Source organism: Cololabis saira, chromosome 4 (genome assembly GCF_033807715.1).
Source record: "Cololabis saira isolate AMF1-May2022 chromosome 4, fColSai1.1, whole genome shotgun sequence".
NCBI classification, from domain to species: Eukaryota; Metazoa; Chordata; class Actinopteri; order Beloniformes; family Belonidae; genus Cololabis; species Cololabis saira.
In genome coordinates this window covers 38,687,059-38,701,260 of record NC_084590.1, presented here as the reverse complement: position 1 = coordinate 38,701,260, position 14,202 = coordinate 38,687,059, and the positions used below count along the sequence as shown (strand labels likewise).

Sequence of the window (14,202 nt, the reverse complement as noted above, 5' to 3'; positions counted from 1 at the left end):
TAGCGGTTGGTTGGAGGAGGTTTGGAGGAGGAGCGTAGCAATGATTGACAGGAAAGGGGGTAAAGGAAGCGTTTTTCACGGCGCAAAAAAACACTGTAATAAAAAGCCAGGAAAAGAGTACTAGAGTGAAGTTTTTCTTGTTACACTCTTTTAGACACATTTGAGGGATGTTGGCCAAGACTTTTAATAGTGTTAAAAGCATTTTAAAAATGATGTCACAATACCTTTAAATTCAATCTATTGCATTTGTAAGACACAAATGTTATTTTTTAATACTGCTGTTTATATTTACATTTGCTTTATGTAAAAAACTATAAGTTACCAGTAAAGATAAGGTCTGGTTGGCTGATTCTTTAAACTCAACTCTGCTGCTTGAAGAGCAAAGAACAAGGACGTCCTCTCACAGTGTCAGACTGTTGTTTCCCTGCATTGCCTTGTCCTATCACAGCCCTTTTTCATGAATTTCTTTTTAGACATTATGCCTCCAATCTCATTAAATATTGCTAAATTCATATTTTCAATGTCGGTGTAATTATAGCTCACCGTCACCGGGGTCCAGGATCTCCACAGTAGCAGCCTCTGGGAATTCGAGAGCTGCCATCACTGGCTCGGACAGAACAATCTGGAAAGCCTCTGACACTTCGTACTCGTTATCTGACAGGATTCGGACCCTCCAGGTGGCCGTGGTCTGGCCTGGGTTGAATTGCACCTGTTTCTGAGACTTCCCACGGAAATCTTTGTCCTTCTGTGCTGTGCCATCCTTTGTGCCAATACCTTCAGAAGGAGAAGAAAAATAAACGTTATGATTATAATGTAGCATCATCTTGCAAACTGGTAAAAAGCAAAAACAGATAAAAAGAGATTTATTAAAAACCCAGCTAATTATTCAACCTGACATCTGCTCTTTGGGTGTAATTTGCATCCAAAGTGTTTCAAGCAGTGAAGGTGGAAAAGAAACCAATCCTCAGACCTGTTTGACCTTCAGCATGTGAGCTTGTTTGACGGGGCTCAGAGTCACCATAGATGTGGCTCTGGCAGGATTCCTGCTGAGCTACATTATCTGAATTTTCACATAACTTCCTTTGTCTTTGCTAACTGGCCACAGCACATGCATTAGGATTCACGCAGCAAACAAACTACAAAGGCAGCACATCCCCATGATATCTCTCAAGCTGCCATGAATGTAGAAGGCAAAACTATTATTTTTAATACTAAGGAACTAATTTAACCTTACTTAAGAAATAAAAACAGTGGTCACACTTAAATATCTGTGGTAGAAAGACTGAAGACTACGACGGAGTATTAAGGCCAAACTAAGACAAAAAAAAATATAGGAAATTACGAGAATAAAGTCATAATGTTGCGAGAATAAAGTCGTAATAGAATAAAGTCGTAATATTATGAGAATAATGTCGTAATATTATGAGAATAAAGTCGTAACATTACGAGAATAAAGTCGTAATATTACGAGAATAAAGTCGTAACATTACGAGAATAAAGTCGTAATATTATGAGAATAAAGTCATAATATTACGAGAATAAAGTCGTAACATTACGAGAATAAAGTCGTAACATTACAAGAATAAAGTCGTAATATTACGAGAATAAAGTCGTAATATTACGAGAATAAAGTCGTAATTTATGAGAATAAAGTCGTAATTTATGAGAATAAAGTGGTAATTTATGAGAACTCTAACAGGAAGAGCAGTCTTCTCCCTGTGTTAAAATGAGGAACATTGAGCATCTTGTGAAGTTACATTTATATATTTATAATATATTTAATATTACGACTTTATTCTCGTAATGTTACGACTTTATTCTCATATTATTATGACTTTATTCTCGTAATTTCCATTTTTTTTTTTTTTAGTTTGGCCCTAATACTCCGTCGTAGAAGACCCCAGAAATGGTTTCAGAGAAAATTGTCAAAAGCCGGGGAGTTTGGGAGTTTTTTTTCTTTTCTTTTTCGTCCTCCTTTGACATTCTATTTTTTGATTAAAATCAAACTGTACTTTGATAAGCAACTGCAGATCGAGGGAAAATGCCTCAGCACATGTGTACTTAGATAAAACAGTCACACTTAATGGGGCTTGAAAGATCCTCGCTCTTCAAAGAGCAGCTTTGAGAGGAGAAAGTATGATTTTCTTCTGGACTGAACGCCCCTGATCACAGCAGTCATTCTGAGGATTCGTGGCAGGAGGGCCCGGTTCTTGTCTCCAAACTGGTGCCACCTTCACCGTGGGCATTGATGAGTGGCCCGCCGTTATCAGGGGTTCTTTGATCAGAGCTCACTCAGGTGGGGCTGGACGAGGGGAGAGACCTGCAGTGTTTCTGAACAGCAGCTTTCTATGACATCAGGTGCTTTCTCATCATTTTGCTCCAGTGGCCAGCTTATACGGGTTAATGTAATTGGACTTCTCCTCTCCCCGCCTGTCTTAACATATTCAAGGAAGAAAGAACCCGCTGTGACAAAATCATGAATGTTTTATGAATTTTCATGGATGCATTCAACCACAGTGAGAAAAAAAAATATTTGTTGTTAGTTACGAACCTGCAGGGGGAATATTGCAGATGCATTTTAAGCACCAGCATAAATGATACATGAAAAAAGACCAAAATAAATTCTGCTTAGGGTTTATTCATTTTCATCTAATCTTGCTGTAAGAAAACCTGTTCCTTCAACAAAATAGTGTTTGGCTTTTTAACGCACACAACAACAAGACTTCAGACATTTTAAAAGACAAACCATCGTTCTCTCTGGGCATGTAACACTCACGCATCTACGGTTCAAAGAACTTTAACTTTTTATGCAACCATTAATAAAACATGTTAACTCTCTAGAAAAACAGAAAACACAAGGTCATTATTTGCCCTTTTATGCTTATACAATTTATATTAGATTGCTGTTTCACATTTACGAAAAATCATCCCACTGGCAATTCAGCTCAGTTTCAGTTTCTTTTGTTATTGCATCTCATTATATATATGTATATATATATATATATATATATATATATATATATATATATATATATATATATATATATATATATATATATATATATATATATATATATATATATATATATATATATATATATATATATATATATATTGCATGTGTATATTATTCTTAACTTAGTTTGTCACGTAGAGCAGACAAACTGTCCAGTGTGAGACCTTAAGGGTTCGGGGAAAGTTCTATTTCATGTCATAGATGCTCCGTTAGGCCTGAGGCTCTGGGGCATAAAGGCTACAGAAAAGAAAAGAAAAACACCCATAGAAGGCAGAGAAAAGATTTAGACAAGGGAGGAAAACAATCCTATTTACTCTGGGATCAGGTTATTTTCATCTATGTGGATAAAACAAAGGGCTGCACTAAAACTGGCCCAAGAAATCCTTCTGTCAAGTAAATTGCCTTGAGTAACATTTGAAGTGCCTTTCCTCTATTGCCAATAACTTCAAGTGACCTTTTGCATGTGGATCCACAGTCTCTGTGGAAATGACCGGTGCTTTTGTGTGATTGAAACGCAAACACTGGCCAGAAAACAGAGGTTAAAGGTCACGACCTATGTGACCCTATTAAATATCTGGGCCAGCCAAACTATTCGCACAAAATATATCTAATGATATGGTTGTCTAGTATCAGTGTGCACGCAACAACAATATTCTCTTTGTTTCCGTCTATGTGAGGTTGAATATTAGCAATCTTAAACTGTGTAACCGAAATAAATGTGATTAAATTGAAATGCTGTGTGATTTCATGGCAGTAGTATTTCTTTATTTGAACACCATTAATAGATCATTGTATTTCATGACTTAAGGCGAAGTTTGCTCACCAACAAACGAAGTCTCCCCCAGGTAACCGCGCCGTTTCAGCACCACCTCCAGGAACTTCACCTCCTCATCCACAACATAGTATTCCTTTTCCAGGGAAATCCAAGCCCAATTCAGACGAAACTGCTGGTTCCTCAGTTTGTTCCCTCCTGCAAACAAAGAGGATAAATAATAATGATTTGAAATGCCTCACTCGAAATTCATCAAACAGCAAAAGAAAGACAAAAGAGAATTAAATAGCATGACCAGGGCTGAGTAATTCAAATATGTTTTGAAAATTAATGCAGCATTTTGTTTCTGAGCTGACACAGTCATTTAATATGCCTTATTATTATTACTGGATACCTCGAGGAGTTGGTTTTGAACTTCAGCCAGTACTCAGTGGGAGGTATGAAGCATTTTTTCCCTTTGCAAAGCCCTCTTGCAAAAGGAATAAGGTTTGTAGAATCTAATTGCTCCATTTCTAATTAAGATAAAGGGTGTCTGTTTCCTGTCTGAACTGGCTCATTTTATCCTCGCCTTTTGAAGTTTTATTCAAAGGATATAGCTGCAACACTGGAGGCTACGGCTGCTACTGTTTGACCATAAAGCCTCAGAGCGCATTAACAGGCAGCGCACACACACGCACGCACACAGATACACAAACTCTGACATGAAAAACGAAGAAGACACGCACACACACACATACTGTGACTTCCACAGAAACAAACACCACACTTTTATATTGTAATTTCCAGAGCGATATCTATAAGTCTGAGTAAAAGCGCACTGTTCAATAAAAGTCAAAGGACATTCACCAATGAGACCTGCGGGCTGCAGCTGAAATGGATGAGCATAAGGGAGACGCAGACAAGGGAGCCAATAAACACCCGACAGCCCTGAAAGCAGTGGAATAAAAGTGAAACTGCCGGAAGGTTACAGGGACATTGTTGAGAGGGTTTGTGCTGCCTATGTGAGGCACAACTGAGAGTCCCAGCTCCGCCCCCCACCCTCCCTGTAATGGTCAGTAAATCTGTCACCTCCACACGGCAAACTCCACTGCGTCCATTTCCTTCCTCCTAAAGCAGAGAAACCTTTACACATTTACTCTGGGTGTTGTATTATGTGTGAGGATGAATGTATTTGTTAGTTTGTGTGTGTGTTTGTGTGTGTGCAAGTGAAATCAGCCCTGAGCTTTTGCCTTCACTTCACAAGGACACTAAATGGTAAATGTTTACACAATACGTTAACATTATGCCTTAAAGCTGTTAATATTGATCCTTGTGTCACATTTTGACACCACAAAGGAAATATAAGGGTCAATGATAAAGAGAAGAAACAGAAAGTGCTTATTTCACCCGCCTTGTAAAAAATCATTCAATCTTCAAACTTAATAATATAGAGACTATGTATTATGCAATATTGAGAAAGATATAATACTTTGCCTATTTTATTGCTACAGATTGGATGTCCCATTCAAACGGGCTTTAAAAGAAATGCTGTACAGTAAAGAATGCAGATGATATATACTTGAACATGAAAATCCATAATGAAGAATGTGAAATTGAGCCCGATTCAGTGATGGCAATGCTGAGCTGTAATTGGGAGATAAAGCTGCAGAAACTGTGAAGCCTGATTCACAACTGTAATATTTTTTCCTGTCCTGTAAAATCAATAAATAGTTTGAATCATTGAATGGTATACTCGTGTGCAAGAGGGACCTCCGTTATGGTTTTCTTTTTATAAACTAACAATAAGGAAAATAAATCATTCGGATGTAAACCTAGTGTGTGCAAAGGAAATGTTTTCCAATTCAGATGTGTTCAAAGAAGCAATTGTTGCTATTCTTTTTATTTTTAACTAATAAAAATGATTCTTAAAAATGAAACATGTCCACCACGGAGTGGGATTTTTGCTTCGTGTGTGTTCCAGATCAGTCTTCTGAAGACAGGTGACCTTTGTATGACAGGACCTTGCTGCACCATCGTGATTAAAGCCAGCAGCGTGGTCCTCCTGGCACCAGTAAATGCTGTTTGTGTGATCTCTGAGCTGTGAAGCCTTTTTCTCCTCTGAAGGAATGGAAAACGAAAAGGTCCTGGCTATCAGTCTGACTCGACTTGTTGGCCATGGCTTTGGGATAGCTGCAGCATGGCTTGTGCACTTGATTTGAAGAGACAATGCCAGAGAGACAAAACACAATTTGAATGCGTCACATTAAAACACCTATTTACTTTCCATTTCATTTGCAAACATTAATTGGCTCCATTAATTACTCATCTTTCACCTCCAGCGGTTTCTGACGAGGAGCCAACGCGTTACTACAGTTTCAAAGAAATGAAAAATGTTTTACTGAGCAAGTTTATACTACTATTACCATTAATTCCATTATTTATACCAGATCTCAAAGTCAGTAAAGCTGCAGTAATACGTCCTTTAGGGAGCTGGCAAGTGGAGGTGCTCATTTCCAAAGGACCACTTCACTCCTTCAAATTTCTTTCTAATTAAGATAACAGGGGGGGCGTTGGAGTAAGTCCACTTCAAAGAGGCCCCAAGGAAAACACCAGAGTTAATCTTTAACAAGGCCCTCATAGCAATGAGATTTCAGTGAACAATATTGGTATTTCCTCATGCTCAAGTCTTTGCACTGCCGTGGAGTTCATTGGATGAGCTTGACTATTATATGACTTTATTTTCACAAAATATCAATTATTTCCAGACCAGCCTTCATTATTCAAATCGATTCCGTGCTCCTGTTTTAACACCCAGCTTTGAAACGCTCACACTGCAAATCCTTCGAAAACATTAAGTCGGAAAAGTTTCACTCTTTTTGCAGCTTTTAGACACTTGTTTGCGAATCTTTTCCCCAAATCCCTTGTAGAGTTCACGGAGCTGCACGGGGGTCTGTCCACCCACACAGCGGACGTGTGACGAGGGAAAGAAGCCTTTTGTGAGAAGCAGAAGAATGTTTGAGGCCGGCCTGTGCCAGCTTAGTGCCCCCGTCTCTCCTCCCTGCATACATGTTGCAGTCAGGCCTTATTTGGTTACCGTCAAGCATTGCAGAGCTGTAGTGCCCCATGGACCCCTCATCTGTTAATTCAGCCAGGCAGACAGTCAGGAGCTCCGTTGCCCACGGCGACAGCACCACACTGATCGGGCTGGGTAGACGGGGACCGACCTATGAATTCTGCTCAACTGACACAGTGCATCTAAAAATACATGGTGACCATCTACCCCAACTTGACGTCCAAACTCTAGATTTATATCTAGTTTCCTTAAAACACAGAAAAAACATATGGCCAGATGAACAACAAAAGTATAAAAACAAGGGTTTCTATCAGATAAAATTAATACAAAACCACAAAGGTAGAGAAAGTTACAGCAACGTTTTACTTTGTAATGTTTTAAATTATTTAAAAAGGCATTCAATTTGGACATGGGCAAATTAGACTATAACCTGTATCTTTTATGAATACAATTCTTTAAATCTGTACGTAAATCAGTTTAAAGGCCAATTTTACTGCATTCCTCAATTAAACTTTAATGATTCCTTCAGCAGAGAAGACCTTTTTTTATTACAGAAACACTAGAATAAAAAACTGCATTATAATAATTATTCTGGACTTACTGTGTCACCCAAACTGCTACAAATGATAATCTGCAGCATAGCCTGCCCATGTCCCCACATTTTATTATTTACAAAATGAACGACAAAAAAAAAGAAGAAAGAATTATGTGGATAATAAAATGCCGGACAGCTGGAAATTTTATGCATTTGCACTACAAGCCACGAAATCTCAGGAAACCATTTGTTTAAGCCAGTGCACTCATAACATTAATCTTTATGAGTCAATAATGGAGTAAACTAAGTAGCCGAAAGTCCTTGTTTGCAAAAACAACCATTTACCTTATTATTTGTCCTTGGAGCTGAGTAGCAGAGTGAAGCGATGGAAGCAGAGGTTTGGCAGTTTATTGGTTTTTCTCGTCAACATTTGCTTCCCGAATAAGCAGCTGAACTGGCTGCCACAGGCTTTACGAATATTTGTTGTGGTTTAATCACTTCTCTGACTATTTTGGGTGATTTCAGATAGATTAAATATTTTTATTGACTTAATTTTGACTCATATCACGGTATTTAATTTTTTATGTACTGATCAGATTACCTTGGTACTCCCTCACAGCTCTTTTGCCAGCAACACTTTCTTCCTGAGTCTGATGAGCATTGTAGCATGTCTGCAGCGTTGGCAGGTTTTTAATCTTTTAATCTTGTTCAGTTTTATTTCTGTTACTGAACCAATATTGCCTTTTGAATATCAAGATTTATTGGAATCGAGCTACAATAAGAAATCAAAGGAAATCTGCTCTAAGGAACAATCTATTGATCATCGTGAAGGAAGATAAACTTTTTTATCAGTTCTACTTTTATGGACATCTAATTTAAATGACCTGTGTTTGAGCTCCATGGTGTACCAGACCTTGCCAGCATACTTTTCACCTCTCCAATTAAGGGAAAAGGGATATGATAATCCTGTTTGAAGGAAGAAAAAAAAAAAAAGCACATGGCAGAGCAGAGAAAGAGGGCACGGAATGGTCTAATCACCATAAGCCTTGTATCTGCAGTAACGAGTGGGGAGTTGACCGTGGCTGGAAAGATTTTACAGGCCCTGGACCCATTCCTACTTTCTCAGGGAAACTGCTCTGCTGTAAATCTGGTCCCCGCTCTGAATCGATTCTGGCTGCCCGCTGCCTCCGTGTCTGCTCTGAAACAGTGGTCACTCTGAGAGCAAAATCTGTGGAGCCTGAAAGAAAAGGTCCGAGGTGTTTCTGAATATAATGGCCGTGTCAGAAAAGCCAAGCAAAGGCTTAAGGCAGGCAACTCTCTGCTCTCAGTGGGAAAGGTGCTTTGAGATTAACATCTGAACTGCATGTAGAGGTGGCTGAACTCTCACGGCTCTCTCTGAATATGGAATGCAGTGGCCGGCGTTGCTTCTGCCCAAAATAAACGTATCTGAAATATTTATGCTCAAAGTTTTTAGCAGATTTAATTTAATAAGTAAACAACAGGCAAACTGTTTTCACCTTATGGTCCATATATATATATATATATATATATATATATATATATATATATATATATATATATATATATATATATATATATATATATATATATATATATATATATATATATATATATATATATATATATATATATATATATATATATATGTACAATGACAGTTGGAGTATTGCAGGAAGTGATATTTTCTGAATCAACACCAGAAAGAAACACGTTAAGCAAAACTTTGATGCTGTGCATACTAGGAATGGGTGATATTTTACCGTTCGCGATATACCGTCAAAAAAATTCCCCACGATAAGAATTTGTCATGACGCGGTAAAAACGATAAATTCCCGTTGATGATGTTTTTGTGTAAAGCTGATTTATGGTTCTGCGTTAAATCGACGCACAACGTAGGTAAAGAAAGAAAGAAAGAAAGAAAGAAAGAAAGAAAGAAAGAAAGAAAGAAAGAAAGAAAGAAAGAAAGAAAGAAAGAAAGAAAGAAAGAAAGAAAGAAAGAAAGAAAGAAAGAAAGAAAGAAAGAAAGAAAGAAAGAAAGAAAGAAAGAAAAATTCCCATTGATGACGTTTTTGTGTAACAAACATGGCGGATCTGAGAGCGAGATAGATTTATAGTTAAAAAGATGGAATTGAATTGTTTTTTTTTTTTATCGTCATTCTTATCGTTATCGGGATAAATGCCAGAAATGATCGTGATACATCTTTTAGTCCATACCGCCCATCCTTAGTGCATACTTTCAATTTTTGATTCCAAACTGCACCACAAGGTTGATTTGCAGCACTACATGCAGAAACCTGTCACATGTGTGCACAGGGGATGAAGAGTTCTTGATTCAAATGGGGCGTCTTTATTTGTAGCCCCTAAACAATAAAAAAGAAGAAGAAGAAAGAAATGTGACAGAGGAAATACTGTACAATGTGATTGTAGGGAAAGGTCACTCCTGTTCTGGGAGTCTGCTTCATGCTCCAATATCCTCACACTGTGCCACAAATGACATCATTTGTTGTCCACAACAGAGAACACTTCACAAAAAACCCAGCAGGAAAGCACTTTGACTGGAGAGAGGCTCAGAGTTATTGATGGTGAAAGAATCGTTTGTTTGTTTAAAATATAAAGAAAGTGACAGTGACTTTTGCTTATTTACTAAAGACACCATTCAAATATAAAACCATATTCATTTCGGCTGGACATCCCAGTTTAACTGCTGCTATCTGCTACAGTACCATTGTGGTTTGCCGTTTTCCAGTCTCTCCCAGATCCCAGTTAACAGACTCTGCGAAAAGGTCACCATTTAAATAACCTACATTTGAAAAGATCCATGATGAATATTAATCTTGACATTATAAAATATGGGGCACGCTGTCCGCCGCACTGCAAAAACGGAAAGAGGAAAAATCCAATTTCTCCTCTATCTTGAATGTATAAATGTGGTTTATAAAGGTGTTGATGGGAAGTTTGATTGCTTTGACTGTATTCCTGAGTTCAGACAAAGTATTCCTTGATTGCCCTTGAATAACATTCTTGTCAGTCAAAAAAGGACGCAGCCTCAAGTGTCTTAATTAACAGCCAGCCACATGGTTTAGAGCAAAAGCCCGAACCCGCAGCAGCAACGGGAGTAGCAACAAAAGGTTGAATAAGCAGCCACAGGGCTTTTTCAGGATTCACATAAAGGTCACTGTGGATTGAAAATCTTGAGTTTCTCGCTCATTACCAGTCAATTATATACTACATAAACACCCTGACGGATAGGTTGCTGAAGGACCTTTGGCAATCTTACTGTGAAAATAAAAAACATGACTATTAATGTTTTAGCTGCATGTATAAAAAAAAAAAAAGGCATTAAAACTTCTTCTGATATCATCTGCTGTGAAGAAAAATTACTTTTCCCCCACTTTGAAGTCATATCCTATGGGAAAGAAGATCTAATAGAGACAAATCTGCCTCCACCTCAAGAACCGATGACTTAAACTGTGTGATTGTGATTAAACAGGTAATGAAATAACAAGTGTTTAAATATGAGCGATAACAAAGCAACATAGGAATATAGGAAGACAGGGGTTAACAAAGGGAGGGGGATGTGCTTTTTCTTGACCCCTTGTGAGCAGTGTTTGCTCTCTTGTCAGACCGAATAATGGTGGACTGTTTGCCTGAAAGCAGCAGTGTGAGGCCATAGAATATAAAACCCCATCCCGGTACCACAGGCTCATGAGCTCCATACTAATAAAGCTGGGAATTTGTTGAGCCGGCTCGAGCCAGGGTTGTCCTTCACTCGTGTCATTTATAACAACGCGTTTCGGCTGCATTTCAGAGTTGTTACTTGCAAATCCGCACATGTAGAAAGGATTTCGCCAGGAAATGAAAAAATGCTCCATGAAAAGATGAAATGGTAATTCCTAAAGAAGTGTTAAATGAGCCCTGCTCCTTTGTTTACGGCTTGCGAAAAAGAAACATCAAGTAGAACCGAACAAACCTGCATGTTAAAGATAAGAATGCTGTTCTGCATTCATGAAAAACGGGAAGTAACCGTCGGAGGATTTACCTTTTTCATTGTCTCTTGCGTGTAATAGTGGACTGAAGATAAGTCCGTGAAGAAGAATAAACTCCTGGTTTTAAAATATGTACTACTTCTAATCATTTTTGAAAACATTAACTTGGAAAAATTAATCTTAATCATTATACAAATGACCTTTAATGGAAACAGCACAAATACATCCCAAAATGCATATTTGTAGGTTACTTTTTGGAACTGGGATACACAGTCATTTTGTGGTTATAGTTCCGACAAAATAAAGACCCCTTGCTGCTTCACATTACCTCTAAAGTACCTCATTTCACCAAATACCACAATCCATCCTAAGAGGATTTTCATTTATGCTAAAAAAGGGACAAGTGTGTTTAATGCTAAAAATACACAACCTGTAGAGCACAGTATTTGAAATGCAAAGTAAAGAGCCATTTAACACGGTGCAGTTTATTTTTTAGAGACTAAAAACTGTCAAAAGTCAATGTAAAAAACTTCACGCAGAGCTTAATTTGAACAGGTACAAAAAAACAGTCAACCTTCTTTAAAATTTAAATCAAGTGCGTTCGCTAAATGTCGTAAAGGTTTCACAACCCAACCGATGAACAACACTTCCTGCGCATTTGTAGACCAGTTATAACCTTTAAAACTAAACCAGAACAATTTAGTGGAAGCTGTAATGGCTAAACCAGCTACTTAAGGGTTTAAAGAGTGAAACGTGACCTCTGCATCAGATCACCCGGTTGTCTGGACCTGCACCCTCTCTGGCCTTTCTGTCTTTCCATCGTCCCATTTGCACGTTAATATGTCACTGTTCACTCCAAGCTGGAAAACTAAGATAAGTCCATGCATGGTCTAGTTAATGTCAGTCAGCAAGACATTCCTGAGTATTATTCATGGGGGGAAGGGTTCATCTGAGCGCTGGACACTTCCCTGTTGTCCTTGTGCTCAGAAACAAGTGTTTTATTTGTGCTGAAGGAAAAGAATAACAATAACAGAGTACAATCCTTCTTTAGCTTCTTGTTAAAAGTTCACTTTTCAGAGATGCTTACAGGCTACTATATAGCTAATTTGAATACATAATAATAGTAAAAGGTTTCTTCTCTGATTTAAATAACCGCAGTTGGAGGCATATATTTATAGATATGTAGAGATAAGAGATGCATACTTCACACGTGAGCATGCACCGCACTTTTTGTTTACAGCTAATCACACTTAGGGGCAAAATTTGTTTCCATTCATATGGAAATGATGTTGCATTCAAACAGGGCTCACTCTCTATGTTTCAGCGCTCAGAACTTATCAACATAAGTGGCGTTTAGAAAGAGAGCAGCGCATCAGCGCATTCATAGGATCACTACCAGCAACAGGAAGCAGCTTGATGCCGTTCCCCCCACCAATGCCGGGGCCAACAGAGCACTTCCATCTTTCATCTCCTCAGACTGCTCTTCCCCTTCCCGCTTCATCAACACGGCTTCTTATATCCCGTCTATCACACCACACTTACGGTGAGCAGGTGGTGTGGAGAGCAAGGGGCTTGATCTACCGACAGAATTCCCAAAAGCCGTCATCATCGCAGCGTTTGATCAGATGTGAGCCCCCGCCACTCCCAAGGCGTACTCCGACCATCTCGGAAAATGAAAACTCTTTCATGGGAAATTACATCAGTTGGTGCAACATTCTCAGTCCACCACACCATTACACTTTCTTGGTGTACAGAAAATGCTGTTCATGTGAAAAATAAAAAGAGGCTGGTGTTTTTCCCTGGTTCAATTCAGGTACTGTAATCCAAAGGGACAACAGCTTGAAATCTCTGTCTTTGATATCAGAGACAAAGCGGTTTTCAATTAACTGCAGATGCTGCCTAGTTTCAATATGAAAACTTTCATTTCTGATTACCGAATCCGGCAGCTGGTTTCTCAATGGCTAGATTGGTGGATTGCGTTGAGATGCAATGAATGTGCATGAAAAGAAAGAAAGGAGAAGTTAAAGGTGATTAGATGTGCATCTGCACTGAAATTGTTGAACGCAGGCTCGTCTGGGTGGAGCTGGGGCTCTGCAGCCTTAGCCCATCTGTCAGAGGCTTATCATGGAGCAGGGCTGGAGAAAAGAAGGTTTGTCCCACTGCTGGGACTCCGGGGCCAAAAACACATATCCAGCATGATTTTGCAAAACTGAACAATAGCTTGACTCGTGTAAAAACAGGTATGTCACAGCTGTAACTGTGCCATTTCTGACACTCTCTCTTAGTCAAAACAGTCTCATCAAAATCATTTATCACCTTATGAAACGAACAATATAAGAGACAAGGTTTATATTTTTAAAATTTCAAAATAGTTTCATATCCCTGAATATTCCTTGTTTTTTGTTCTTGCTGTTAAATGTATTTGTCAAGTTTTTAAGAAATGATAACTGGGACTGTCCATGCCTAACATGCCAAAAGCTTTTGAGTCCTAAATCTTGGTTCTGTTAGACTGATATCCTCAGGCAGTTATGACGACACATATTATCATGCAAAGACAAGCCTCGGCCTGGAAATGCTGCACTTTTGGGAATTTGCCTTTGCTTGAACACTGGCTCCATACAATAACCTCAGCAGCAAATTAAGACAGATAGGAAAGTATCTTCAAGCTGGGTTACACATCTTTTATCTCATGGAAAAAAAAAAGAGAACAGAGTGAACTCAATAGAAAGACAGAAAAGCTTTCACTGGCTTCATCAATGCTGAAATCATAATGCAACAATGAAATCTCCTATCACCATTGTGGAATGAGCCAATCACTGG

General features: G+C 38.5%; 1 protein-coding gene across 1 annotated transcript in view; it reads right to left on the bottom strand.

The window, feature by feature from the left end:
• The window catches only part of frem2b (FRAS1 related extracellular matrix 2b), a 62,219-nt gene that overhangs the window by 33,489 nt on the left and 14,528 nt on the right, over positions 1-14,202 (bottom strand). The window contains exons 3-4 of the mRNA XM_061719712.1: positions 3,840-3,986; positions 544-774 (exon numbers count right to left, since the gene is read on the bottom strand). Of these exons, the coding sequence (XP_061575696.1) occupies positions 544-774; positions 3,840-3,986 (378 nt within the window). The remainder of the gene's footprint in view (positions 1-543; positions 775-3,839; positions 3,987-14,202) is intronic.